Source organism: Puntigrus tetrazona, chromosome 2 (genome assembly GCF_018831695.1).
Source record: "Puntigrus tetrazona isolate hp1 chromosome 2, ASM1883169v1, whole genome shotgun sequence".
NCBI classification, from domain to species: domain Eukaryota; kingdom Metazoa; phylum Chordata; class Actinopteri; order Cypriniformes; family Cyprinidae; genus Puntigrus; species Puntigrus tetrazona.
The window spans coordinates 8,626,566-8,651,914 of NC_056700.1; the positions used below are offsets into that span (position 1 = coordinate 8,626,566).

The following is a 25,349-nucleotide window of genomic DNA, read 5'->3' on the forward strand; positions in this document are numbered from 1 at the left end:
AAAATCCAAACACTCTGACAGCAGAGTAAGCTGATTAATACGTATGAGCACTCACTTCGCCACAAAGTGAATGTTGTTTGTTTTTACGGTTGTACAGTGAGCTGGTTTTTAGTTGCTGAAATATTTTCGCAAATTGAAATTTGTTCAGCATATTAAAAATTCTAATTTGAACCCTTGAAATCCCAATTTACAACAATGGTACAATTGGATCCACTGGTGTAACGCTACTGTATTTCTGTTCCGACTAGGAAACAAACTTACCTACATCTTAGCCGGTGGGTGAGGGACATTTCGGACGATTTTCACGTTTGGCTGAACTGTTATTTCAACACAAACCACACAATGAAACACAGTATACTTTTAGAAATAAAAAGATGTTTACTGTCATTTTTTACAGGCTTCCAAACATGATACAAAAACATAAAAAAATTATGTTTAAATTAAAAAACAGAGAAAATATTTTCTTGGCACTGGTTTTACATAATGTTGCTTTTGAACAAAATAAAAACTCAAAGAACATCTGAAACATATTTATGCCGTTATACTTGTGACTCTTCGGTCGATTCCAAAGGGTTTTTCTTATTTCGTTTTTGGCCGCTTCGTCCCAGTGGATGCTCCCAGAGCTTCAGACTCAGCCTGGATGAGGAAGATAAGATTGCTTGTTACAATGTTCAAGCAAGCAGTTATTTTACGGTTCTACTTTATTGATATCTGACCTTTCTCCTCCGCGTCGCAGGGAAAAATTCTTCAAGACGTGATTGTCTAGTTTGGCCCATTTTCTCATCCACCTCCCTCTGTTCTCTTCTTTTCAAGAGAGACTCACGAAACTTCTTCATGCGTCCTCGTACCCTTTCCTCCCTTGAAGGAACGGGAAGAAAGTCAGTCACCCGGGATTGCTTTGGGGTGAGTAAAATACATTTTTTGTGTAAACTATTTCTTTAAAACAGCAAAAAAGGTCACATACCCAAAGAAAGGATATATTCACAACAAAAATGTAAACATGTCACTTGTTTAAATGATGTTAGATACTAGTAAACGCTAAAACAGATACGTACTTCAAAGGTCTCTCTTTGCACAGGAACTGCACCAGGCCCTCTTCATCAGGCTCATTCCAGGCCAAGACAGGGTCGTCAACTTTTGGGGTTTCAAAAAACAGCTTACGGGCGTCCTTGTACTGCCAGTTTGTAGGGATGGGGTGTGTCTGGAAGAATTTACAGCCAAAGTTACCTTTTGTTTTGATGTATTAACAACAGCAACCTGAACGTTTCTTTGTGTTCCACAGAAGGAAAATATGGAAAATAAGCACTAGATGGTGAGCAAATGATCACAGTCGCCTAATGACACGATGAAACCAAAGATAACTAAAATATCTGGAAAAACATCGCAATAGAATACAAAAGACGAACACGTTTCTTTGTGTCGACACCTTTCTGTTGACATGTTCCATCACTCCCTCTATTGTACGGTGTTGTTTAATTAGCTTCAGCGCTCGACTCGGCCCAAGACCCCCAATCTTTTTGCAGTAGTCACAGCCCAGCAAGATGCACAGGTCAACAAACTGTGAGAGAGACAGGAAGAAAATAAAGCCTATCAAAACACATCATTACAACTTTTACGTTTATGGCAATTTGAACAATAATCATCTAATTCTACTGGTACTCAAAATCAAAATTAAGTTATGAAAACCTCTACGTTCAGACGTTACGCCGATTTCACCAAGACATTTTAGAGATGTATGTTGGCAGCAAAAAATAAGTGTCACAATCTAGTAAAAAGAAAGCAAGTATATACCTCCGTATATGTCAGCTGTAGGGCTTCCAATAGCTTTGGCAAGGAGTACTCTGTGACCTCACTATGAAAGAAATGATTTAAAGACATAATAATGATAGTTGTTGCTGTGATGCACAATTAAACAGAAGGTCATTAATGAAGAGGTCCTTTATCTTTATGTATATGTCAGGAAACATGCCTTTCCCATAAATGTGTAGAAATGACTATCAATGCCTGTAATTCAGTAAATGTATATATTCAATATTGTATAACTCAACGTTAAATATTAAATGTATCAAGTCAAATTTGAAAAAGGTGATGATAAAATTAATTTAAGTATAAATTTATATTATTGTTGTATATGTTCATCCATCTTTGATGTACTTTTTTGAGTATGCTTGTAAGATAATGTCTTAGTCATCATCAAATATCTGTAATTTGTAGTTGTATTTACAATAAATCATGAGTAATATTTTATTTTAAGCTGTCCTTGTTACATATACGTACTATTATAATAATCTAAATTATGCTTTATTACATGCAAGTAACCCTAAACTAAATCCCAACCCTAACCATGTACTAATTTCATGTAGTATTATCAGTACTTAAACGTATAATTACTAATCGTAACAAAGACACCCTACAATAAAGAGTAACTAAAGCATGTTTCATAGTTTGATGTGATAACTAAAACGATACAGCTGCTAATGTTCTACAATCAGACTACTTTTTCACCTGTCTTTCTTTGCGTTGAGCTGGCGGAGCAGAACAGTCCCTCCAAATGCCAGCGTGTCCATGTCCTCAGAGGCGACAGCATTAACTGTGCCACGTTTGACCAGGTGGGCGCACAGCGCCTCGGCTTCACCCGGAGCCTGAAAGTCAAAATAAATCAAACAAGAAGCTGTCAAGCGCATACGAGCGAGGATTTGATTGTTAAACTAATAACTAAATTAAAATACCTTGATGCATGGCACACCCATGAGCTGCAGGAGACGCAAGCAATCCCGCTTAAAATTGGAGTCTAAAGTGCAAAGCAGTGTATAGGAATGTCATATAAAGATTTTTTAAGAAACCACATATTTACAATACAATACTGCACACACCTGTGTTACAGCTCTGTAAGCTGTTCCAGCCTGTGCTTTGAGCTCTTTTTTCCAGCTAGAGCGATTGAAATTCAAATATATGATATATTACTACATACAAAATAATGACATAATTATTGCATGTATATAATTGCTAAATAACTGCATGCACATCTCACCACAGCTCTCTTTTGGTTGGGCGGTCTGCCATCAAGTACAAAGACTGGCTTGATGTCATGCTCCAGGAAAGTAAGAGTGCGGTAAAACAAGCCTGTGAGGGGGCTGCAACATCACATGCGCATATTAAACGATAACACAACTATACCCCAAAAAAACTAATAATACTTACAAAAGAGAAAAGACGCTATTTTAACTTATCAAACTTAATAATACTGTTGAACTGACCTTAGCTTCAGATTGCTCGGGAGAGATGAGCGAAACTGATTCACCACAATAGAGGTATCCAGTGCAATTATCTTCCCTGAATCAAAGATACATAACCATGAGTGCAGTTTTATGTAAATATAAAATAACTAAATGACTTATTTAAGAAGCTATCTAAACGTTAGGTTAAAATACATTTGACTGTTTTCTCTTCTTTCGACGTGGTTAAAAAGATTATTGGATATATTAATCAATTGTCTCTGCTTATGACCACGAGCTGTTCTCTTGCATTTTTAAGAGATATACATTGATCTTACCAGAATAATCGCCGATCTCTTTGTTGCGCATAGACTCTGGCGCATCAAAACGAATTAGACTCGCTAACTTTGTAATCCCCATATTAAATTAAAACCGTTTTTGACTTTAAATCGCGCGTATAACACAGTTGTTATTGTTTTTCATCGTTCACGCAGCTTCATTTCCGCACGGCGCCACGGCTCTCGAGCGGTTGCCGGGGTAACAGAGCGCCGATTGGCCACCACGAATCACGTCACGAATTCTTTTCGCCACTGCAAACAGACTGACACGTCTCGCTCGCCGTAGACGGAGCTCGAGAGTGCGAAAATACTTTTGAAAGTGATGCGCGTGTGGAACCGGAGGATGGGCTTTCTTTGCGTCTGCATGTTTGTCTAAAAGTTTTTTAGGTCACCTTGGCCTAAACATTTTTTATGTATATAGTAAACGCGTATTTACCTAGCAAAAATGGAGCAAGGACTAGAGATGTCAGCAATGATTCCTGCATTGCAAGAACTAGCCAGGTAACACAAATGGCTGCTAATAACCATAGGTTCTCTTTTGAAGTATCCTCAATGTAAATATTGAAAAATAAAGCTCACACAAGGCCTCTCTGGTGTTTTTTCCAGTGCTAGTTCGGCTGAGTACAACCAGGCTGTACAGAAACCTCGTCAGATACTGTGTCAGTTCATTGACAGGATACTGACAGATGTTGACGTCGGTAAGAAAAAGTCCTTTGTACCTATGAGTTCATCGAGGATATTTGTGTTTTAGTGAACTTCTCCCATTCTGTCATTATTTACTCACCCTCATGCTGTTTCAAGCACGCTAAGTAAATATAGGGAAGTTAGGTGATGGTTGACTTCACTTTAAATCCGTGGAATAGTCACTTATATGTACAGTACAAGCAATAATTGTAATTATTATGATGAACAAAATGTTCATGTGAAACCCCGTAGAATAGATTATGTGCTGAAAACTATTTATTATGTTAAACGTACATTACATACATTTCAATTGGAATATTCTTGGCACTGGGATTTTATTGGGGTGCGAATGTTACACAAAATATAAATTCTGTCATTATTTACTTGTATTCATGTTATTGTAATATGTTCTGCATAAAACAAGAAAGGTATTTATCCTATCATGTAAATAGGATAGGATGTAATATAGGTATAGATGTAAATAGGAGTCTTTTCCCAGTGTTTTTTTTTTACTGCATTTAGTCCATGTTCGGTGTCATGTTTACTTTTTTCTCAATTTTATCTTCCTCGCATTTTAGTTGCCCTGGAGTTGTGTAAGAAGACCAGTTCTGAGCCAGCGTGTGTGATGCTGCTGGATTTTGTGCAGCACATTATTAAATCCTCTTCATTAATGTTCATAAACCCAGCGTGTCTTTCAGATCACTTCAAAAACGCAGAGAACAGCTGCTCTGGTAAGTTCATTTGGTTTACATTAGATAACAAAGTTATGCATCCAATATACATTCAGCTTAGATCGTCTGCCTCCGTTTCCCTTTTCACAGATTTCAGTAAATGGATCATCAACCGCCTCTTGCGAATTGCTGCCTGCCCAGAATGTGAAGATCTTCACGGGAAGATCTCGTCAGTCATCTGTTCCTTGTTTCATCTATTCAGAGCCAAGGGTCCGGTCCTATTTGGCCTTTTTTCCACGGAGCTAATATGTTTAATGCAAGATCTAGTACATATCAATCTCACAGACAGGCCTTCAACGCAGTGGCCAGTGGTGGTGGAACGCTTCTCCATCAGGTCTGGAGATTCTGCCGTTTACCTGACCCACACCGTTCTTAATCTGTCCTCACACGCCTCAGCTCAGGCATTGTTAATAGCTTCATTAACAGTGATGACGGATATTTTGCAAGGCCTTTTCTTCCCAAGAGAAGTGGCCATCATATGGGACTCTACTTGCCTTATAATGTTTCATGGGAGTCCTAGACTTAAAGCAGCGTCCATGGTGCTTTTAACTAGCATTGTGACTCTGGGAGGCTTCCCTGAAGGCCATTCACAGCCATTTTTCTCTGCTTATTTGCATCTCCTCGACTCCTTGCCCGCTTTTGAGGAGTCAGAGCTCAGAGCCTTTGGCAAGGAATTCCAGAAGCTTTCTCAATGGGTTTTCCATCCCGAGGAGGGCACTCACGACAGGTTTGAGAGGGTCCATGTAAACATGCTTATGGAGAGGCTTGAGAAACTGGTGGTTGGTGGCACACTAGAGCAGCTGAAAGTAACAGAGGTGAAAGCTACACTTTGTGAAGTCTTCTGCTTTGTCCTTGAGTTTGTTCCTCTCGGATACGAGTGTGCAGTGCAGATCCGCAAGGAGAGAGTCGCAGCCATTTGCAAAGCTCTGATTAAGACCATTGGAAACCAGGAGCAGCAGGAGGTAAGGGGTTAAAGCTGAAGTTTATCAAAAAAGAAAATTCTAATTGAAGACAAAACACAAAACCTGTTTTCTCCTTTTCTTTTAAGTCTAGTAATAGGTCTAAGCTGTTCTTTATAGTGCAATGAAAATGATTGTGCTATATTTATATATTTGTGCTAAGTGTTAAATCACGCAATAGCTTGGGGAAAAACTGATATTTAAAGTGATAATTCACCCAAAACTGAAAATTATGTCATTACTTACTCACCCTCATGTTGTGCCAAACAAAAAATACTTAAAAATATAAAGATTTGGTCCACTTTAGACATTCTACCACTTTAGCTTATTCAGCTAACCGTAACTCTAACCTAAAGTCTGCTATGAGAGTTAGACATATACTTGGAAACTAATGAGAAATTAGTTGACATGTAGTTACAAAGTTACTTATACTTAGTAGAATGCCTAAAGTAGACTACCAAACTAAAGTATAACCAGAGAAACTCAACACTTCTTGCTTAAAGCATGCATCTTGTGTGTCAAACAATGAAACTTGGGGTTCTGTTATTATTTGATGAGCTCTATGGATGCATGTTGATTATTTGTGAATTGAAGACGAACAAAAGTCTTGAGGGTTTAGGTTATGAATTTGAAGGGTAAGGGCGTATTGCAAAAAATGCTTTTCTAGCTTAGATTTTTTTTCTTGTTTTCAGCCAAAATATCTCAAAAATGGATTTTCGAGACAAGTAAAATTATAGTCTTGTTTTCAGAAAAAACATGTCAAAATTAAGTAAGTTTGTGCCGGAACCTGCCAGTGTGGTAAGCAAAATAATAAAAAGTTAGCTGTTTGAAACAAGATTGTTTTGCTTCAACCACTGGCTATTATTTTTGTTCTAAGCAAAAACTTGCATCATTTTTACATATTTCTGCGGTGTGTGTAAATGATGACAGAATTAAACATTTTTGGTGTACCATACATCCTCAAGTTGTAAAGTGGTTATATATTGGAGAAGGTAACATATTTTCTGTTGTATGAAAAATAGCAAAGTGTGGAAGGCTACTTGTACGCCGCTCTCAAGACAGAAGCCATCGCTGCAGTGCAGGATTTGCAGGCTGGTGTTTCTGACCCTGCTGATCCTAGTATGTATGAAGACGATGTCCCAACCAAACGCCCAAATATCTCTCTTCCAACCCAGCTAAGGAGCGGGGAAAAGTCTCAGCCGATGTATGCAATTTTCTGTTCCCACTCTCCAGGTAGACATTATTTCAGTCCCTCCTCTTACCATGTGTATTCATTTTGTCGGCAATTAGGCAGGTGGACATGAAGAGCAGAAGTGAGGTGTGGGCAGCAGTAGACGGCAGACTGGATGAGCTGCTGACCCAGATGAGGGAGCACAGAGCGAGCCAGTGCGTGAGCGCCGTGCAGGGACTGGCGGTCATCTCCCATCTGGCTGCACTTTGCTCAAAACACGGAGTACAGAGGTACGGACTTATTTAAGAACTTTGTGTTGCATGGTTATTGGTTCTCATTCTTTAATACCTCTTCAGTGGCAGAGGAGAGAAGACATCAGTGACCTCAGATGCAGTTCAGCTCATTTGGTTAAAGCCTCGGATTTTGGCTCAGGTAGTTGAGAGCTGCCGCACCGTGATGGCAAACACCTCTAATGATGAAGATCTAAAGCCTTTGGTGGAGGGTACCATCCAGATCCTTGATGCTGTCCTTTACCTTAACAGTGAGTGTGTTTTTTTTTTTTCCACATGATCCGTATTTATAATGGAATGGTGCGAGCCATTCCATTTTATATAATTGTATCTTGTTTTTTTAATTTTTTTTTATTTTAATACCACAGGGACCACAACATTGTCATGCATAATATGAAAAATGTTTAACATCGTGATATTAGTTTATTTGAATTGATTTTATATGATTTGTATTGTCTGTTCACAGCCAATAGTCAGAGTGACACAGGTTTTTACAGGAATATTTGTGCTCTGCTCTCGATCCCATGGGTGCTTGAGCATTCTTCACAAGCAGTTTATCAGACGGCCTCATTTCCTGCAAGCCTGATTGCACTCGCCCAGAAACTTGCTCCTGTCTATTGTAAGTATCTTATAGTACCCCGTCATTTTAATGCATGACTGTTTATTTCAGTGTGGCTCCTTTTACATTTTAATTTTATTTATTATTGTTTATTGTTTTGTACTTTTGCTTGTAGCTGTGCAAACCAGAGCACGCTGTGTGTTTCTGCTTGCCCTGCTGTCGAAGAGTGTTTGCAGTGACTGGCGGTCATCGGTTTACCGCTGGACCCTGCAAAGTAATAGCGAAGACGAGCGGGCCAGTGCTGTCAAAGGCTTCCCCCTTCTGCTACATCACCTAGGAGTTAAATCCTACAGCCTCATCCACGAGTGTCTCCTGTATGTCATCTTAGGCTGCGTTTATATTGGCACAAAAAAAAAATCGGATTTTTTTGATCACAAATCAGAATTTGTTGCACACGTGTAAACACAAACATCCATGACAGCTGTTCTCCATGCTGGGAAGTAATAATAGGCGCTCTACGTGAATGATATAAATAGTTTTAATAGCACGAAACCCGTGTCAGAATCGGTGTCAAAAAAAATAATTCAAGAATTCATATGGTTGATATGGTTCATATGATTTGTATGGTCATGGCAGATCTGGAAAAGTCAGGGAATTTTAAGTTTGTGATTCGAAATGGAAATTCTCTATTTTTGCGTTTTAAATGATAAAAAAAAAAAATCCTTATGCTTTGTACATATAAAAGGGGAACTTTTATTAACTTTGGTAAACATTTTAAATCAATAATGCCTTTTAGGAGCAGACTACAAGACAGCTCATCACAAGTGAAGATGGAGCTGGCGGGTATTACGGGGCATCTAGCCTGCTGTTTGTCTGAGAGCTCACAACTGCAGGTCCCTCAGGAGATGATGCCGTCCCATCAGCAGCTCTGTGCTGGTCTCAGCATTTCAGACTCCCACCCCAGACAGACCTCCTCCATCGGAGCCTCCATCCTCACCCCATTCCTTCTGCTGCTTAAGCCTCTAGAGGACAAGAAGGTCAAGCAAGGTTAGTCCAGGCAGCATGACTTCAAGTGAATAGAGAGCTTGCACTGATTAAATAATTTTGTAGGCCAGCCTATACATGAGCATCACACTGGTTCCCTTGACCAAAATCCTGTTTTTGAACAATGAAAGTTAAGCATTTTGTTCCTGATGATAACGTTTTGTTCAAGTGAACACAACTTTTCTGTTGCCTATATTTTGTAGCAACATTGAAGGGGAGATGGTCCATGAGGGCCATTTTTTGTTTGCTCCTAAAGTGTACGTTTATTTTAAACCGGTTCCTGCCTCCTGTTTTCTGTATCAACAAGCCTTGCTACAGTTGGCTATAAATGCACAACACATTTGCATGATTTCAACTTCACCACCATGAGGCTACTGACGGCTATTAAACTCTGAAAGTTTGAGATAGAAGGGGCTTTGAAAACTCACAAGGTTGTCTTAAAATAAAACTTGAGAAAAATATCTAGTGTGAACCAAATACCTTATTTCAGAGATTTCATTAAAAACCCATTAATATCTATTGACTTCAGGACAATGGAACTGGAAATAAAGCAGCTTTTAGCTTGGAAAACGTTTTCTGTTTTGAAAAGTATTCTGTTTTTAAAGTATTATTTACTAGGTGCCTTTTCTAGTATGGATTTTGCTTTGTAACCTGTAGAGTGTAAATGTACTGTGCAAATAATTTTTAGCTCACGTATCAGTCTTGACTTTTGTCTTTTGAAACGACAGCTTTCATCAGGAATATACGGCACTTGTTCAAGCATGTGGATCTGGGTAACAGTGACCCTGACACAAAATCTCTGGTTAGCGCATTAGTCAACCTCATTGAAGACCCTGACCAGGACGTCCGCATAAAGTTCGGCCAAAATATCAAGAATCTTCTGGAGTTTTGGAATGGAAATGGCTTCCTGAAGGAGGTACAGATTGTATTAACATGCTGTTACCGTCATCACCTTTTTGACACTTATGGCATTCATTAAGTCATTTAGCAGATGCTTTTATCCAAACTGACAATTGGATGTATTGTGATTTAAATTTTCACAGCTTCTCGTGTCCAGGCTAAAAGAAGCTTATACGAATGCTAAGACCTCAAGAAACAATGAACTCAAAAACACACTCATATTAACCACTGGAGAAATTGGAAGGTAGTGCGAAATGTTTTTTTGCTGACACTTTTAATAGATATAAGATTTTCAAATCATGTAGAAACAATGCTTTTCTTGCTTATGGTGGTTCTCAGAGCTGCTGAAGGGAACCTGGTGTCTTTTGCTCTGCTTCGTCTTCTTCACTGCCTGCTGTCCAAGTCTAATCCTATTTCGGTAGCAGCCTACACAGAGATCCAGGCTTTGGCCACCTGTAGAGACCTCAAATTGCAGTCCTTCTTCAATCAGTACAGGAACCCAATATGCCAGGTCAGTGTGCACTTCTGGGATGTTATTATTATTTATAATGCTGTGATTACCAACATAAGCTGTTCATCACCTTTAAAAAAAGCTTAAAAACTGTCAGAACAGAAATGGAGAACAGTGTTTGTTTAGGTTAAAACGAACAAAGGTATCACACGGACCTGGGCTGGATTAAACATGGTACAGTGACCTCGTCATTTATTGCAGTTCTTGGTGGAGTCTTTGCATTCGCGACATGTCACGGCTCTGCGCTGCACACCAGATCAGAGCAGCGAGGCTCTCCAGGAGGAAGCAGCCCATCAGAGGGAGCTGGCACTGGACATCCTGTCTCATGTGGCACATGTCTTTGATTTCCCTGACCTTAATCGTTTTCTCAATGTAAGTCTAAAAAAGTCCACCCCAAAATAAAAATGGTCAGCGTTTATATTTATTCACCCAAACATGTATGACGTACTTTCGTATGTGGAACACAAAAAAAGATATTTTTAAAAAATGCTGGTAACCAAATCCCATTGACGTCTACAGTATGGACAAAAAATGTCATTAAGCCTCAAAACTTTTTGGTTACTAACATTTTTCTAAATATATTATTTTGGGTTCCATAGAAAAAAAAGTGTCCTACTTTGTATTAAGTGGCCTTAACTAATATGTATTTATACTTTTGATATATACATTTGATACAGTGAACTTATTGTATATATACATATTTTTACATTGTACTTATGTTTTTAAGAAAAATTCTCTTATGTAATTTGTAATCTGTAATCCATTTCGGTAATAACATTATTGACTCATCATTTAAAGTTGAACCCTACCTATACCATCAAACCTCACCTGTATGCCATCTCAATAACAGTACAATGTTTACAGTACAATATGAACACGATAAGTACATTATATTTATTAATTAATGGAAGTACATAGTGGTTAAGACCCCTTAATATAAAGAGGGACTGAAAAGAGTATACAGGTTTGGAATGACCTGAGGGGCAGAAGATGATGACAGAATTTAGATTTTTGTATAGACAATTCTATTTTAGATTTGGCCACATATAATATAATACTTTTATTTATGTATTATTATTTAAAATAAGATTAGTCTTCATAGCAGTTATAAATTGCTCCTAGAAGTATGATTTCAATTGCTAATTTCACTGAAGTAATAAGACGTCTCTGGCTCTTTGTTCACAGCGGACACTACAGGTCCTTCTTCCTTTTTTGGCGGCCAAGGCCAGTCCTACAGCTTCTGCCCTGATCCGCACTATCGCCAAGCAATTGAATGTCAACCGCAGAGAAATGCTCATCAATAACTTCAAATATATATTCTCTCATCTTGTGTGTTCCTGTACCAAGGAGGAGCTGGAAAGAGCCTTCCACTACCTTAAGGTGGGATTTTCACGTTACGAAATCAGGAGATGAGCACTGAGGAAAAAGACAAATAAAAAAAAGAAAATCACTAAATTATAGATAATATTTTTGGTGTGTGTACTCATGTGTACTTATATTTTTCACAGAACGAGACAGAAATTGAATTGGGTAGTCTGTTGAGACAAGATTTCCAAGGTCTTCATAATGAGCTGCTCTTGCGTCTAGGAGAACACTACCAGCAGGTTTTTAATGGGCTTGCTATTTTAGCTTCTTTCGCCTCCAGTGACGACCCCTACCAAGGCCCAAGAGAAATCACCACCCCAGGATGCATGGTACAGCTGCTCTAATAATAATCATTAGACTGAGTATCTAGCACATCTTTCACAAACTGATTCAAGTACATTTGTTCTGCGTTGAATGCATTGGAGTCTGTTTTCAGTTGTCTATTGTAGTCATTGTTCTGGAAATAACACTGTCTATCACTGTTCTGTGTGACTGTTCAGGCAGATTACCTGCAGCCCAAGCTCCTGGGCATCCTGGCTTTCTTCAACATGCAGCTGCTGAGCTCTAGTGCTGGAGAAAAGGAGAAAAAGAAAATGGTAGGCGTTCAATACATTTTGACTGGTTTTATTGTGAAACATTAGCTTGCAATCTGTTTTACCTCAGAATATATTTTATGGAGCTGGATCTTGAACCAATGAGATTTCCCTGGGGGGAATATGGTCTGTTCGTCATTGTTCATCATGGTTGGTTTGGACAAAAAGGATACTTCAGTAAAAATGGAAAATTCTTTCATTGTTTACTCTCTGTCATGTTGTTCCAAACCCATGTGACTTCTTGTGTGTATTTAAAAAAAAAAAAAAAAAAAAAAAAAAAAAAAGTTTAGGGTTTATTGCTATTGGTATTATATTAGTATTATGAACAATTTGGAAATCCAGCAGAATTGTAATGGACTTATTTTTTTGTGTTTTACGTTTTTTTTTTTATTGGAGATAAACGGAGACATATATAGATTTTGTTTTCTTCCTTAACAATTCAAATAATGTTCCCTTAATTTCTGAAATGAATTCTATAGCAGTGGAATAGTGTTTTTTTACTTTAATAACAAAATATGTCAGGATATTTATTACCTTTTTTTCTGCACTCAGGCTCTAAACAGTTTAATGGCTTTGATGAATCTAATGGGTCCAAAGCACATCAGCTCCGTCCGAGTGAAGATGATGACCACACTCAGAACTGGCCTGAGGTACAAGGATGACTTCCCAGAGCTCTGCTGCAGGTGTGTTTCTAGTTGGATTGATCTTGAATGCACAGAAGAAGTTGTGCAAATAGATTCCCGAAAAATATCAAATGCACCATCTGCTTGAGAGCTTTGCTATTAAGATCCAATGCAATGGGCTCAGCAGGACACCAGATTTGCATTTATATTTTAATGTTTAAGCTCAACAAGAACCATCTGTATGTAATATGCTGTCAGGCCAGAGGATGACATTGTAATTGCACTTTGCCCACAAAATAACAAGGAAATGGGTTTTATTGTTATCTTGCTGGTTTGCAGGACGTGGGACTGTTTTGTGCGCTGTCTTGACCCGTCCTATCTGGGTCCGCTTCTGAGTCATGTAATTGTCGCTCTATTACCTCTCATCTCCATCCAGCCCAAAGAGACGGCGGTGATCATGCACTACCTCATAGTGGAGAACAGGTGTGTGCATTTTTCCTTTCTTATTTTATGCAGGTTTTTGGTGGTTTTTAGATGTTTTTAGTAGTGCTGTCGAACGATTAATTGCGATTAATCACATCCAAAATAAAAGTTTTTGTTTATATAATATATATATATTACATTATACAATATAAACTCACACACATATATGTATATATTGAAAAATATGTTAAACAGAAACAGAAAAATTTTATGTTTACATATACATACAATGTGTAGCATCTGTAATACATATTATATTTGTGAGTATTTGTATATTTTTAATATAATGAGTATATTTAATGAGTAAATATACTCATTAAAAGTTTATCAAATTTAGTTTGATGACTCTAGTTGTAAGTTTTAGTTGTATATAGTTGTATGTTAATATAGTTTTTAGTCAGGTTTGACGACTCCCCCCATCTCTATTAGTTGGACTAATATTTCTGCATATTAAAGGAGAAATTGTTTCAACATTCACACTCTAACACTAATAAACTATACAGAAAATGTAATCTGTATTTTATTTTTCTTGGCTAAATCTTCTTTTCACGATCATCTTATATCAGGGTGGAAGTGCAAGACTTTCTACACGAAATCTACTTCCTCCCTGACCACCCAGAACTCAAAAACATTCACAAGGTCCTTCAAGACTACCGTAAGGTACGGCCTAAACAAACCAATCATCACAGAAAAAATAGAGAACACAATATAAAAGTCAGTTCAACTAAATTCTTCAACAACAGCAAACCTCAAAGAGCAGTGACATGCAGGCAGCGCTGCAGCTCTCCATGCGTGCCATCCAGCATGAGAATGTGGACGTACGCATCCATGCGCTCACCAGCCTGAAGGAGATGATATACAAGAACCAGGTCAGACTCACTCTTAATACTGTTAATAAGAAAGCACAACCAGCTTGGATGCAAATACACATTTAGTAATCTTTTTAGGCTTAAAGGAAAACCCATCAAGTGCCTAAAAGGTTGTTACAGTTGTTAAGTTTTTGTCTACAGGATGCTCTGTTAAAGCTTGTCTTGGACAGTGAGATGGTGGAGCCAGTGATCTCTCAGTTAGTGACGGTGTTGCTCCGGGGCTGCCAGGACGTCAATCCTGAAGCCAGGCTTTTATGTGGGGAATGCCTGGGGGAGTTGGGAGCCATTGATCCTGGTCGACTTGACTTGTCACCCGCTGACACTCAGGGAACTGGCTCGACATTTGTGGTAAGACATTACTTAGGCAGTTTCGTTCCTGTTTGCGTCAAGCCTGAAATATACCGTTTTAAAGGTTCCGTACTGTCAAATCTTAAATTTCTTTGCTTTTTTTCATGAACAGTGAGGTCTGTGTGATTAAATGTGACATTGAATCTAATCAGTCAGTTTTTTTGTCTGGCATTGGCATCGGGTATGCAATCATATTTCTAATTTGAGGCTGTGTTACATAGATTATGGCACCCAACATCATAACAAGATGATATTTTAAGCTCCTTATGTAGCAGAATCTGCTGTTTTGAATGAGCCGCCTCCAGTCTTCCCTTTGTTTTGCATCCAGCTAGGGCTGACATAATTGTGACGTTGTTACGTTTGATTGGCCTGGTCATGCGTCACTCAAAAAAACCCAAAACAGACCAATCTAAAGAGAGGCTCATGAATATTAATTATACAGGCCAAAATTTACCTGTTTATGGTAGAGCTGAGAGAAGAGCTGTAAAACTTGATATTTTTGTTTTATTACCTATACAGCAAATATATATTCACACCTAAAATAAGTGTACAATATGGGACAGTTAAGTGTGTAGCTTTGCATTTTAGGTCATTTTGACACAGAATGAAGAGAATGTCTTTTTGTTTTTAGAGTGGGATTGATGATTCAAACTTTGCCTATGAACTACTGACAGAGCTGACCAGAGCTTTTCTGGCCTATGCGGATGATGTGAGAGCTCAAGATGCTGCTGCTTACGCCATGCAGGTACACACTGTGATGAAGATGATGTTCTTTGTGACTCACTTTTAGACTTGCATTGAGATTTTAAAAGTATTTAGCAAGGAGTTTTTCTTTTTCAGTTTCTGTTAGCTTGAAATGTAATTAAACTATACATAAATGTTGGTTTGATAAATGGTGGCCTACGGTGTGCATCACAAATATCTTAATTTGGCGAGTCAATTAGTCAGAATTTTCCTTTTTGGGTGAACTTTGTCTTTAAACTCCGTAACCTGTTTCAGGAGCTGTTGTCATTATTTGAATGCCGGGAGGGCAGGACTGATTCGCCAGGTCGTCGTCTATGGAGAAGATTCCCAGAACAGGTTCAGGAAATCCTGGAGCCGCATCTCAATACCAGGTTGGGCATGATCCTTTTGCATGTCTGCTGCTTATTTTATATTTAGGGCTCACAAAACTGACATGTCATCCAAAAGGTATAAGAGCTCTCAGAAGGTGGTGAACTGGTCTAAGCTGAAAAAGCCAATATATCTCACCAGCCGTGGAAGCAAATTCTCTGACTGGTCTGCAACGTGGGCAGGATATCTCATCAGTAAAGTAAGTCCACATCCATTTGTTTTCCAGCCTTAAATATACCTAAAATGCTAATTATACCTCATTTTCAATGTGTTCCAGGTTAGACATGAACTTGCCGGCAAAGTGTTCAACTGCTGTAGCTTCATCATAAAGCACGATTACAAAGTGACCATTTATCTGCTGCCCCATATTTTGGTCTATGTGCTGATCGGATGCACTCAGGAGGAGCAGCGAGAGGTACAAATAGGAAACGGTTCACGTAGATTTCCTCAGAAACATTGAAATGCTTAAAATAGTGTTTCTGTTTGTGTCCTGTAGGTGAATGAAGAGATGATGGCAGTCCTAAAGGAGGGCGACCCTCGGTTAGTCCGCCTGCAGGAGAACGCCTCCAGTCTGAGTCAGCTCAGCACACAAACCGTCTTCTCCATGCTGGACCATCTCACTCAGTGGTCCCGCCACAAGCTGCAGAGCCTGAGTACCAACAAGAGGACAGGCAAACATGCCAGAGAACAGCCACAGACCACAGGTCACTTAAAAGATTATATTTACATTTAATTACATTGTACATTTCCAACCATAAATATATCAAAACTTAATTTTTGATTAGTAATACGCATAGCTAAGAACTTCTTTTAGACAATTGTATAGGCGATTTTCCCATTATTTAGATTTCAGATTCTAACAAACCAATGGAAAGCTTATTCAGATTTCATAAGAAGTATAAATCTCTTTTTTGTAAGGGGACCCTTATGACTGGTTTGGATTTTTTTTTTTTACTATAAAAATATCTCATTCTAAACAATTGAACTGAAATAATGTGCAAGTTATATTTTTAGCTCTGCATTGTGTCAAATTAAAGCATTTCTGGCTCTTTCTTCATCATCTTAGGCCCAGAGAGCAGCGAGTATCAAAGTGTAGTGGCCTTTCTAAACAGCATTCCTCAGGATGTGCTGGCCAAGGCATCCTTCCGCTCCAGAGCCTACACACGCGCTGTCATGCACTTTGAGTCTTTTATTCGTGAGAAGAAGCAGAACATTCAGGACCATCTTTCATTCCTCCAGGTCTTAACAGTTTTTTAGCACGTGTTTTTATGGTTGCTGGTTATGGCTACTGACTAAATATATAAATGAACGTAAAATATTGACTTGAGACTTGACTCAAAATTACTAAAGAAGAAACAAAGTACATATAAGTACATTACATGAATTACTTTTATGACAGGGGTCATGATATGAAATATATGAAACTAACTTCACATTAAGTTTTTTTTTTTTTTATGTCTTACTCTTATGCTTTTATGCTCATTATTTTGAACAAGAGTTATCATTATAATTTAAAATAAGTGTATTGTATTTTAATATTTTAAAATGTAATTTATTCCTATGAAGATGAATCTGAAGTTTTAGTAGCCATTATTCCAGTCTGATGTCACATGATGATCCTTCAGAAATCATTCTAATATGTACGTTATATAAACATTACTTATTATTATCAATGCTGAACACAGCCGTGCTGTTTAATATTTTTGTAAAAAGCATAACTTATTCACGATTCTTAGAAAGGGCAAAAGAACAGCATCGGTTTTAAATATAAATATTTTACTGTCGCTTTTGATCAGTTTAAAAAAATAAAAAATAAAACACTTACTTTTGAACTGAAGTATGTGTTGAAAATCGGTTGCCTAAGAAAATTGTTATTATATACTTTGTACACTGCTACAGTTAATCAGTTGGAATCCTGAATTCCAAAGTGCAATAAAAAACTATATATATATATATATATATATCTATATGACTATATGATCTATCAAATAAGCTTGGGGTTTAAACATATTCACACATTAATGTACATTAATCTTATAGAAATGAGTTGCACTCTTAAGTTTGTTTTGCTGACCCTGTTCTAGAGCATGTATGCAGCCATGCACGAGCCAGATGGCGTGAGGGGCGTGAATGCTCTGAGGAAAGAGGAGCCGTCATTGAGAGAGCAGATCCTGGAGCATGAGAGCATCGGATTACTGCGTGAATCCACTGCCTGCTACGACAGAGCCATCCAACTCGAGCCAGACCAGGTGAGAAACGCACGCTGCTTATTCTTATGGGTAGCTGCCTAATTGAGGTCAGTGTGCGCTTCCAGTCTCCAAACAGAGCAATGTAGTGAACTATACAAATTAAACATAGTAACACCAGTGACGTGTGAATTTCAACACTGTGTCATTTCTTAAATAAAAAAAGTGCAAAATGATACTGTGTTTGTGTCTGTGAAGGACTAAACCTATAAAAAGACCAACAAAGAAGAGAGAATGAGTGAATGCTCTCCACATGTAGTATATGCTTATCAAGTACTTTCACTTCAAATCTGCTAAATCCCAGCCTCAACGCATTCAGAAGTACCAGCACTTGCATAGAAACCTATACACAGTAGCCAGAAAGAAAAGCTCATTTTAAAGAAAAAATGTCAGACAGACTTTGAGGCTTTTGCATCTGAACTCTTTCAATAAATAAAGGTTTGCTGTTTATATTATGAAAAATAATAACTTGGAATTCTTCCATTGATCTGCGGTATCCCCTTAGAAATTTGGACTGTGTGTAAAGTTAAAAATAAATGCAGAAAATAATTAATAAAGGAAATATATTAATTCAAAATAATTAAATAATTTTTAAATAATTATAATTGAATTGTATTTGATTTATTAAGTAATGTATTCCTTTTTAATTTGTTTATTTATGTATGTATGCATGCAGATTTAAGGCTCAAGAGACAAACCATTTAATTTAATTATGTCATTTATATGGTTGCTTGAATATTGACATATTTTTACAATAATCCAAGCAAATTCAGTAGCTCCAGTATTGCATAAAGATTGTTATATCTTGTATAATCCTATGCAGTAATGCAAATTAATATCTTATTGCAGTTCATATCTTTTAAGTAAGATAGTACTAGAAATGTATGATTTCGTTTAGGAAAAATTTGTGCATTAACCATTTATGTATTGTCTCATTCTTAGTATTATAATAACTAATACTTTTCCCTCTCACTTTCTAATCTTTGCATGCAGATCGTCCATTATCACGGTGTTATGAACTCTATGTTGGGTCTTGGTCAACTCTCTACAGTAATAACCCAGGTCAATGGAGTTCTGGCAAGCAGGTGTGTGCACTAATGCACTTCTGATCCTACACATTTCATGCAACCCCAGGTTTTGTGTTTTTAAATGGACGTTATTTCCTTTACAAAGGCCACGATGGAAATCCGATCTGAATGCTTACCGGGTCGAAGCAGCATGGAAGCTGTCAAAGTGGGACTTAGTTGAGGATTATCTTGCCTCTGGTAAAAGAGTTTTTTAGTGTCTAGAAAAATAGAAATGTTTTTCAGATCGAAGAAGCCTTATAGCTGTCATATCTTTTTTTTTAAGATTGTAAGTCCAGCACATGGGGTGTCAGACTTGGCCAAATGTTGCTGGCTGCCAAGAAGCAAGATTCCGAGGCATTCTACGAAAAACTTAAGATAGCCAGGAAAGAACAAGTTGTCCCTTTGTCAGCAGCCAGTTTTGAGTGTGGCACATATCAGAGAGGATACGAGTACATTGTCAGGTAATCTAGTGGTTGACCACTTTGGAAAAATAAAAACCACACATACAGTATGCTCAATGTTCGTGTTGGGTCCTAGGCTGCACATGCTGTGTGAGTTGGAGCATGCCTTCACTGAGCTGCAGAAAGAAATCACAGAAAAAAAGCCGGAACCCAAACTCAACTCGGACGCCCGTCAACTTATGACCCAAAACTCGTTCAGAGCCAAGGAACCCATCCTGGCCCTGCGGAGAGCTCTTCTCAATCTCAGCAAGGGGTATGAGCACAAGCTACTTTCATTTCAAAATGCAAACGTTTTCAAAAATCCAAGTAATGAGTTCATTTCTGAATATGTTTTTTTACGAAACTTGATTGTATATTGTCTTTTCTCTTTGTAAATCATTCTTAATTCCTTAGGGATAGGTATTCCGTAACTTTTCTGTTTGAGTGGCGATATAAATAGAATCTAGAGTGCTTTTGTTATACTGATGAAGACTCCTTTGCAGTTCTTCGTGTGAGGAGCAGGTCGGTGAGTGCTGGCTTCAGAGTGCTCGGGTGGCCAGAAGAGCTGGTCATCACCAAACAGCTTTCAACGCCCTGCTCAATGCTGAGAATTCCCACCTCTCTGAGCTCTTCATTGAAAAAGCCAAATGGCTCTGCTCTAAGGTATAACCAGTTGAGCTAAATGTTGTTGCCAAATGCTGACCTCCTCTTTGATGGAGGTCCATCATTTAAACTGTTACAAGAAAAATAAATGTTTTTGTAGGGTGATGTGCATCAGGCTCTGATAGTCCTGCAGAAAGGTGTGCAGCAGTGTTTTCCTGATGACCAGCCGCTCACGGACCCTAAGAGAATCCAGATAAAAGGAAATGCCATGCTGCTGGTGGGAAGATACATGGAAGATACGGCCAACTTTGAGAGCAATGCTATAATGAAGACTTATAAGGTCAGTCACTTATTACTTATTCAACAGGAATCGGATTGATTATACTAGGGCTGGGCAATATGGGGAAAAAATATGTTTAACTTCATTTAAAAAATTTAAAATGTATATTCTGTGACATTGTCTTTATTAAAAACACACGAAGTGGTCATTATAGTGTAAATGTAAAATAAATTCACTTGTTAAATGAAACTTTTCCGGTGGACAAAAGGTTGTTTATAGTGAAAAAATTGGTTTCACATCATCACAATAAAGAGTAAGCAGATAATAATCAGATACTCTACTGAAAGTTAGTTGACATGTAGGTGCAAAGTTACTTATTGTCAACAGAATGTTCACAAGGGACCATCAAAATAACGAGTTACCAATAATTCTTTATTTAAATGCTGTTCATAATTAACTCTGCCCAGCCATAGATCAGACAATATTTTTTCTTTTATAAATACAGGATGTCACGCATCTGTTACCAGAATGGGAGGATGGAAATTTCTACCTGGCTAAATACTATGACAAGGTGATGCCCATGGTCACTGACAACAAACTGGAAAGACAGGGCAACCTCATTCGTTATATCGTCACATATTTTGGAAAGTAAGATGTTTGGGTTATTCCCCTGTAGCAGTTTTCAAATGAAATATTTCTACATGCATAGGTGAAAACCGTAATGCTTTGCTCTCTTCGTAGAGCCCTGCAGTTTGGCAACCAGTACATCTATCAAGCCATGCCGAGAATGCTAACCTTATGGCTAGATTTCGGAGCCAAAGTTTATGAGTTTGAAAAAGGTAAAACACAAAAGCATCTGTAGTGCTAAAACTACAACAGTACGCTTATTGTGTTAATGCATCATTTACAAATCTTGCACATTCATATGCGTTGATTTTGAATCATTTTTCTGGCCTAAAAACTGACAAGTCAGCAAGTCAAAAGAATCAGTCAAATAGATTAACTATAGTTTAATAAAATTACGGCTCGAGTAGATACATTGTTCTTGAAATATTTTAACCTTTTAAAATATTTGTTGACCAGTAAGTGATTTAATAAATGTGCTTTAAGTGCGACATTACAAAGATGTGAAAATATTTATAGTATTACTTGTCTTATTGTTGTTATTAATATTGTGAAGCTTTTAATGTAGCTGAATTAGCAGTGCTGTACCCTAGAGATTCAAATCTATTTACTATCAACCCAAAGATCGAACCATGATAGACCAGCTTCCTCCCTGTTTTTCAGCTGGCCGCTCTGACCGAGCCCAGATGCGTGCTGAACTCACAAAGATCAATTCTGTCATCAGCGAACACACCAGCAACCTCTCGCCCTACCAGTTCCTCACGGCCTTTTCGCAGCTCATCTCCCGAATCTGCCACTCCAGCAGCGAGGTCTTTTCTGTGCTGATGGAAATTGTGGCCAAGGTTTTCTTAGCTTACCCTCAACAAGCTATGTGGATGATGACGGCTGTGTCAAAGGTCATACATCACAGTCACACCTGCTACCGTAAATAATGTCCTTTAATGGAAATAAACTGCGTAATATATAAGCTTCTTTAATTTTTTTTAGTCCTCCTATCCGACTCGAATGAACAGATGTAAGGAGATTCTGAAGAAGGCTGTCAGTTTGAATGAGTCATTTGGGAAATTTATAGGAGATGCCAACAGACTGACTGACAAGCTGGTGGAGCTCGGCAATAAACCAGTAAGACAGACTGTACCACTAGCAAAAAAAAATATTTCGATTTCCAAGGAAACAGCTTTTATGCATGTATTATTAATCTTTAGTGTTCCTCAACTTTCCCCTTAGGAATTCGTTTTAAAATCAGTCTAAAATTACTCTCAGATTTAGAAGCAGGTGTTTTGGTTTAATTGTGTAGGTGGATGGGAACAGCAGCACCCTCAGCATGAGTGTACACTTCAAAACGCTGAAGAAACTGGTGGAAGAGCCCACCTTCAGTCAGATCCTCATCCCCCTGCAGTCTGTCCTTATACCCACCCTGCCTTCCACTGGAGGAGCCAACCCCAAACATGACGCTTTTCCGGGACACTGGGTCTACCTCGCTGGCTTCGACGACACAGTCAGGCTCACCTGTTTCACCAGCATTTGATCACTCTCATTGGTAACGATACTTTATTCACGACATCGTTATACATTTTATTTCACGAAGGTGGAGATCTTGGCGTCCTTGCAGAAGCCAAAAAAGATCTCGCTAAAAGGCTCTGATGGAAAATTCTACACCATGATGTGCAAACCTAAAGATGACCTGAGGAAAGATTGCCGCCTGATGGAGTTCAACTGTCTCATTAATAAGGTGCTAGAGTTGTGCTGTTCACCTTATAACGGCATTTAACTGAGAGCTTTCCTAATGAAAATGTGCCTTTGTTTAGTCTTTGAGGAAAGATGCAGAGTCTAGACGGAGGGATTTGCACATTCGGACATATGCGGTCATCCCACTGAATGAAGAGTGTGGCATAATAGAGTGGGTCAATAACACGGCGGGTTTACGCCACATCCTCACGAAGCTGTATAAAGAGAAAGGTGTGCTGATACCTTTACTTTAATATTTACTAACCAATCAGAATCAATTCCAGAGGGTGTTAAACACGTCAGTGTCTTCTTTTTTTCCGTGAAAATGGTCTAAACCGAGTTAAATTGGTGTTTTGTTATTTTTTTTGAACAGGGATCTATGTCAGTGGGACAGAGCTGCGAAAGCTGATTTTGCCAAAAACAGCATCTTTTCAGGAGAAGCTGAAGCTGCACAAAGATGTGCTCTGTGCCAGACACCCACCGGTTTTTCACGAGTGGTTCTTAAGGACATTTCCTGATCCTACCTCTTGGTATATATTACAGATTTCAGTGTTCATATTCATATCATATATTAGCGTGTTGAGTAATTCGCTTACTTGAACATCCTTGCTCATGAGTCAAATGTGGCATTTGACAGGTACAACAGCAGGTCTGCTTACTGTCGCTCTACTGCCGTCATGTCTATGGTGGGCTACATTCTTGGTCTTGGCGATCGCCACGGAGAGAACATTTTGTTTGACTCCCTGACTGGAGAGTGTGTCCACGTGGACTTCAACTGCCTCTTCAACAAGGTGAGATACGTGAGGAATGGGACAGTTTCATTACTACCTATATTTGTACCTATTTTTGTTATCTTTTTTGGTAACTGAATAACAAACATGTTTTTGGTGCTTAAGGGAGAGACATTTGATGTCCCTGAGGTGGTTCCCTTCCGGCTCACTCAGAACATGGTGCAGGCGATGGGGCCAATGGGCTCAGAGGGTCTGTTCAGACAGGCCTGTGAAGTCACACTTAGACTCATGAGGGACCAGAGAGAGCCGCTCATGAGGTGAGCACCTCTGAAGTTATAGAGTGTTAACAACTGTTGTGCTGTTTAATATTTCATGATGTAATATTTCAAAATCATGATGTATTTTTTTTCCCAATTCTGAAAATGATAGATGAGTATGTTTAAAAGATTTGAATATTTCATGATATCTTTTTATTCCTTTTTACCAGTGTTTTAAAAACATTCCTGCACGATCCCTTGGTAGAGTGGAGTAAACCTGTCAAGGGTTCCTCTAAGACACAAGTCAATGAATCTGGAGAGATCCTCAATGAGAAGGTACTTAGTAACTTCAGCCTGAATGAAGATCCTTATCTGTGACATCTATTATATGGGCTTTTATATTCAGCCAAGTGTGCTTGAATTATGAATAAACATAAGGCCCTATGATTAGAAATGAGAAACACAGTAATGTTACAATAACTGCACACTATGAATCATTAGTTAAACATTAGTCAATACTCAATTCATCCTTTATAAACCATTGTTCCAACCATTGTTGCATCTTGAAATGAATAGTTCCGTATTTTTTTTCTGTTAGGAATATAACCAAGCCTTTAAATCTCCTTTGCAGTAGATATGTTTACAAATCAAGAAAAAGGCATTTACAGCTGTATTTATAAAATGCTTACTAATGACTTTCAATGTTAGAACCATGCCTTATAAAGGATAAACTGGCTTTGTACTAATGCTTACCTAGTAGTGTGTAGTTATTATAAAGTGTTACCAGACATACTTGCTTTGACTCTTTCAAGCGCCTCTTGTGATCTGCTGCATTTTAAACTATAGATTAAGTAATGATCTTAAGTAATAGCCATAATTTGATTTCATTCCACTCCAGGCTAAGACTCATGTTCTGGACATAGAGCAGCGTCTTCAGGGAGTGATCAAGAACAGAAATAAAGTGATGGGCCTGCCTCTGTCCATTGAGGGCCATGTACACTACCTCATTCAGGAAGCCACCGATGATAACCTCCTGTGCCTCATGTACCTCGGATGGGGTCCTTATCTGTGATCGACATTTGCACTTGAGTCGGAAAACATAATATTTCTGTTTATGTCTTGAATCCAAAAATGGTTATGTTTGTCAGTGTTATTTTTAGTGTTCTTCAAAGGCTTAATTAAATTTTGTCCACATTTCAAAAATCTTCATTCATGTGTGGTTTGTTTTGAATTCATTGGCAAGTAAAATATTAGCATTAGTATAACGGTGCAAGCAAATAAGCATTAGACTAAACATTTAAAATGATTCAGCGGATCCAGATAGCTTTTCTGATAATATAACTAGTAACTAGTGAGATTAAAGGATTGTGATACAGCCGTTTTTTCTTTTTTTTATCATTTTTAGATGAATATATTGTTAATGTGCTCATCTCTCCGTTTGAGCGGAGCCAGGAGGCTTTATATTTCTCGACCGGGAATGTTATGAAAGCCCTTCAGTGGTATTTTAGTGTGAGAAACGTACCGCGCTCGTTGTATCCAGGCGTGTGATCAGTGAGTGATGATGCCGTGTTGTGAGC

At 38.2% G+C, this 25,349-nt stretch overlaps 2 protein-coding genes across 2 annotated transcripts; one reads left to right on the top strand and one right to left on the bottom strand.

The window, feature by feature from the left end:
* Positions 1–364: 364 nt before the first annotated feature.
* zgc:110269 (probable flap endonuclease 1 homolog) lies at positions 365–3,734 on the bottom strand. Its single transcript, XM_043256112.1, has 11 exons — positions 3,554–3,734; positions 3,258–3,333; positions 3,032–3,134; positions 2,874–2,928; positions 2,730–2,791; positions 2,506–2,642; positions 1,792–1,852; positions 1,427–1,558; positions 1,056–1,201; positions 717–858; positions 365–636 (listed from the first exon to the last, which is right to left on the bottom strand). Exons 1-11 carry the CDS (start codon positions 3,633–3,635, stop codon positions 580–582), a joined length of 1,053 nt encoding a protein of 350 aa, XP_043112047.1. The 5' UTR covers positions 3,636–3,734; the 3' UTR covers positions 365–579.
* A 112-nt stretch (positions 3,735–3,846) lies between these two features.
* Positions 3,847–24,981, top strand: atr (ATR serine/threonine kinase). The gene is made up of 47 exons (XM_043222148.1): positions 3,847–4,054; positions 4,160–4,251; positions 4,816–4,968; positions 5,059–5,930; positions 6,950–7,131; positions 7,218–7,388; positions 7,455–7,639; positions 7,855–8,007; positions 8,123–8,321; positions 8,744–8,994; positions 9,720–9,907; positions 10,035–10,135; positions 10,231–10,402; positions 10,604–10,774; positions 11,588–11,782; positions 11,911–12,096; positions 12,268–12,363; positions 12,913–13,043; positions 13,323–13,466; positions 14,033–14,126; positions 14,210–14,335; positions 14,477–14,683; positions 15,315–15,428; positions 15,683–15,798; positions 15,875–15,995; positions 16,074–16,211; positions 16,293–16,500; positions 16,863–17,035; positions 17,881–18,045; positions 19,036–19,127; positions 19,216–19,307; positions 19,393–19,570; positions 19,647–19,823; positions 20,053–20,212; positions 20,313–20,492; positions 20,938–21,080; positions 21,174–21,271; positions 21,720–21,952; positions 22,044–22,178; positions 22,354–22,554; positions 22,645–22,788; positions 22,865–23,015; positions 23,158–23,314; positions 23,422–23,575; positions 23,681–23,832; positions 24,003–24,108; positions 24,671–24,981. Exons 1-47 carry the CDS (start codon positions 3,999–4,001, stop codon positions 24,842–24,844), a joined length of 7,887 nt encoding a protein of 2,628 aa, XP_043078083.1. The 5' UTR covers positions 3,847–3,998; the 3' UTR covers positions 24,845–24,981.
* Positions 24,982–25,349: the final 368 nt, after the last annotated feature.

Bases quoted from the DNA above. Each gene is read 5' to 3' on its own strand.
- atr (XM_043222148.1), top strand. From the start codon at position 3,999: ATGGAGCAAGGACTAGAGATGTCAGCAATGATTCCTGCATTGCAAGAA. The intron at 11,783-11,910 runs GTGGGATTTTCA...TATTTTTCACAG, and splicing joins GAGCCTTCCACTACCTTAAG to AACGAGACAGAAATTGAATT. The intron at 23,016-23,157 runs GTGTGCTGATAC...TTTTTTGAACAG, and splicing joins GAAGCTGTATAAAGAGAAAG to GGATCTATGTCAGTGGGACA.
- zgc:110269 (XM_043256112.1), bottom strand. From the start codon at position 3,635: ATGGGGATTACAAAGTTAGCGAGTCTAATTCGTTTTGATGCGCCAGAG. The intron at 2,792-2,873 runs GTGTGTGCAGTA...TTTGCACTTTAG, and splicing joins CTTACAGAGCTGTAACACAG to ACTCCAATTTTAAGCGGGAT. The intron at 1,559-1,791 runs GTATATACTTGC...TCTCTCTCACAG, and splicing joins TACAGCTGACATATACGGAG to TTTGTTGACCTGTGCATCTT.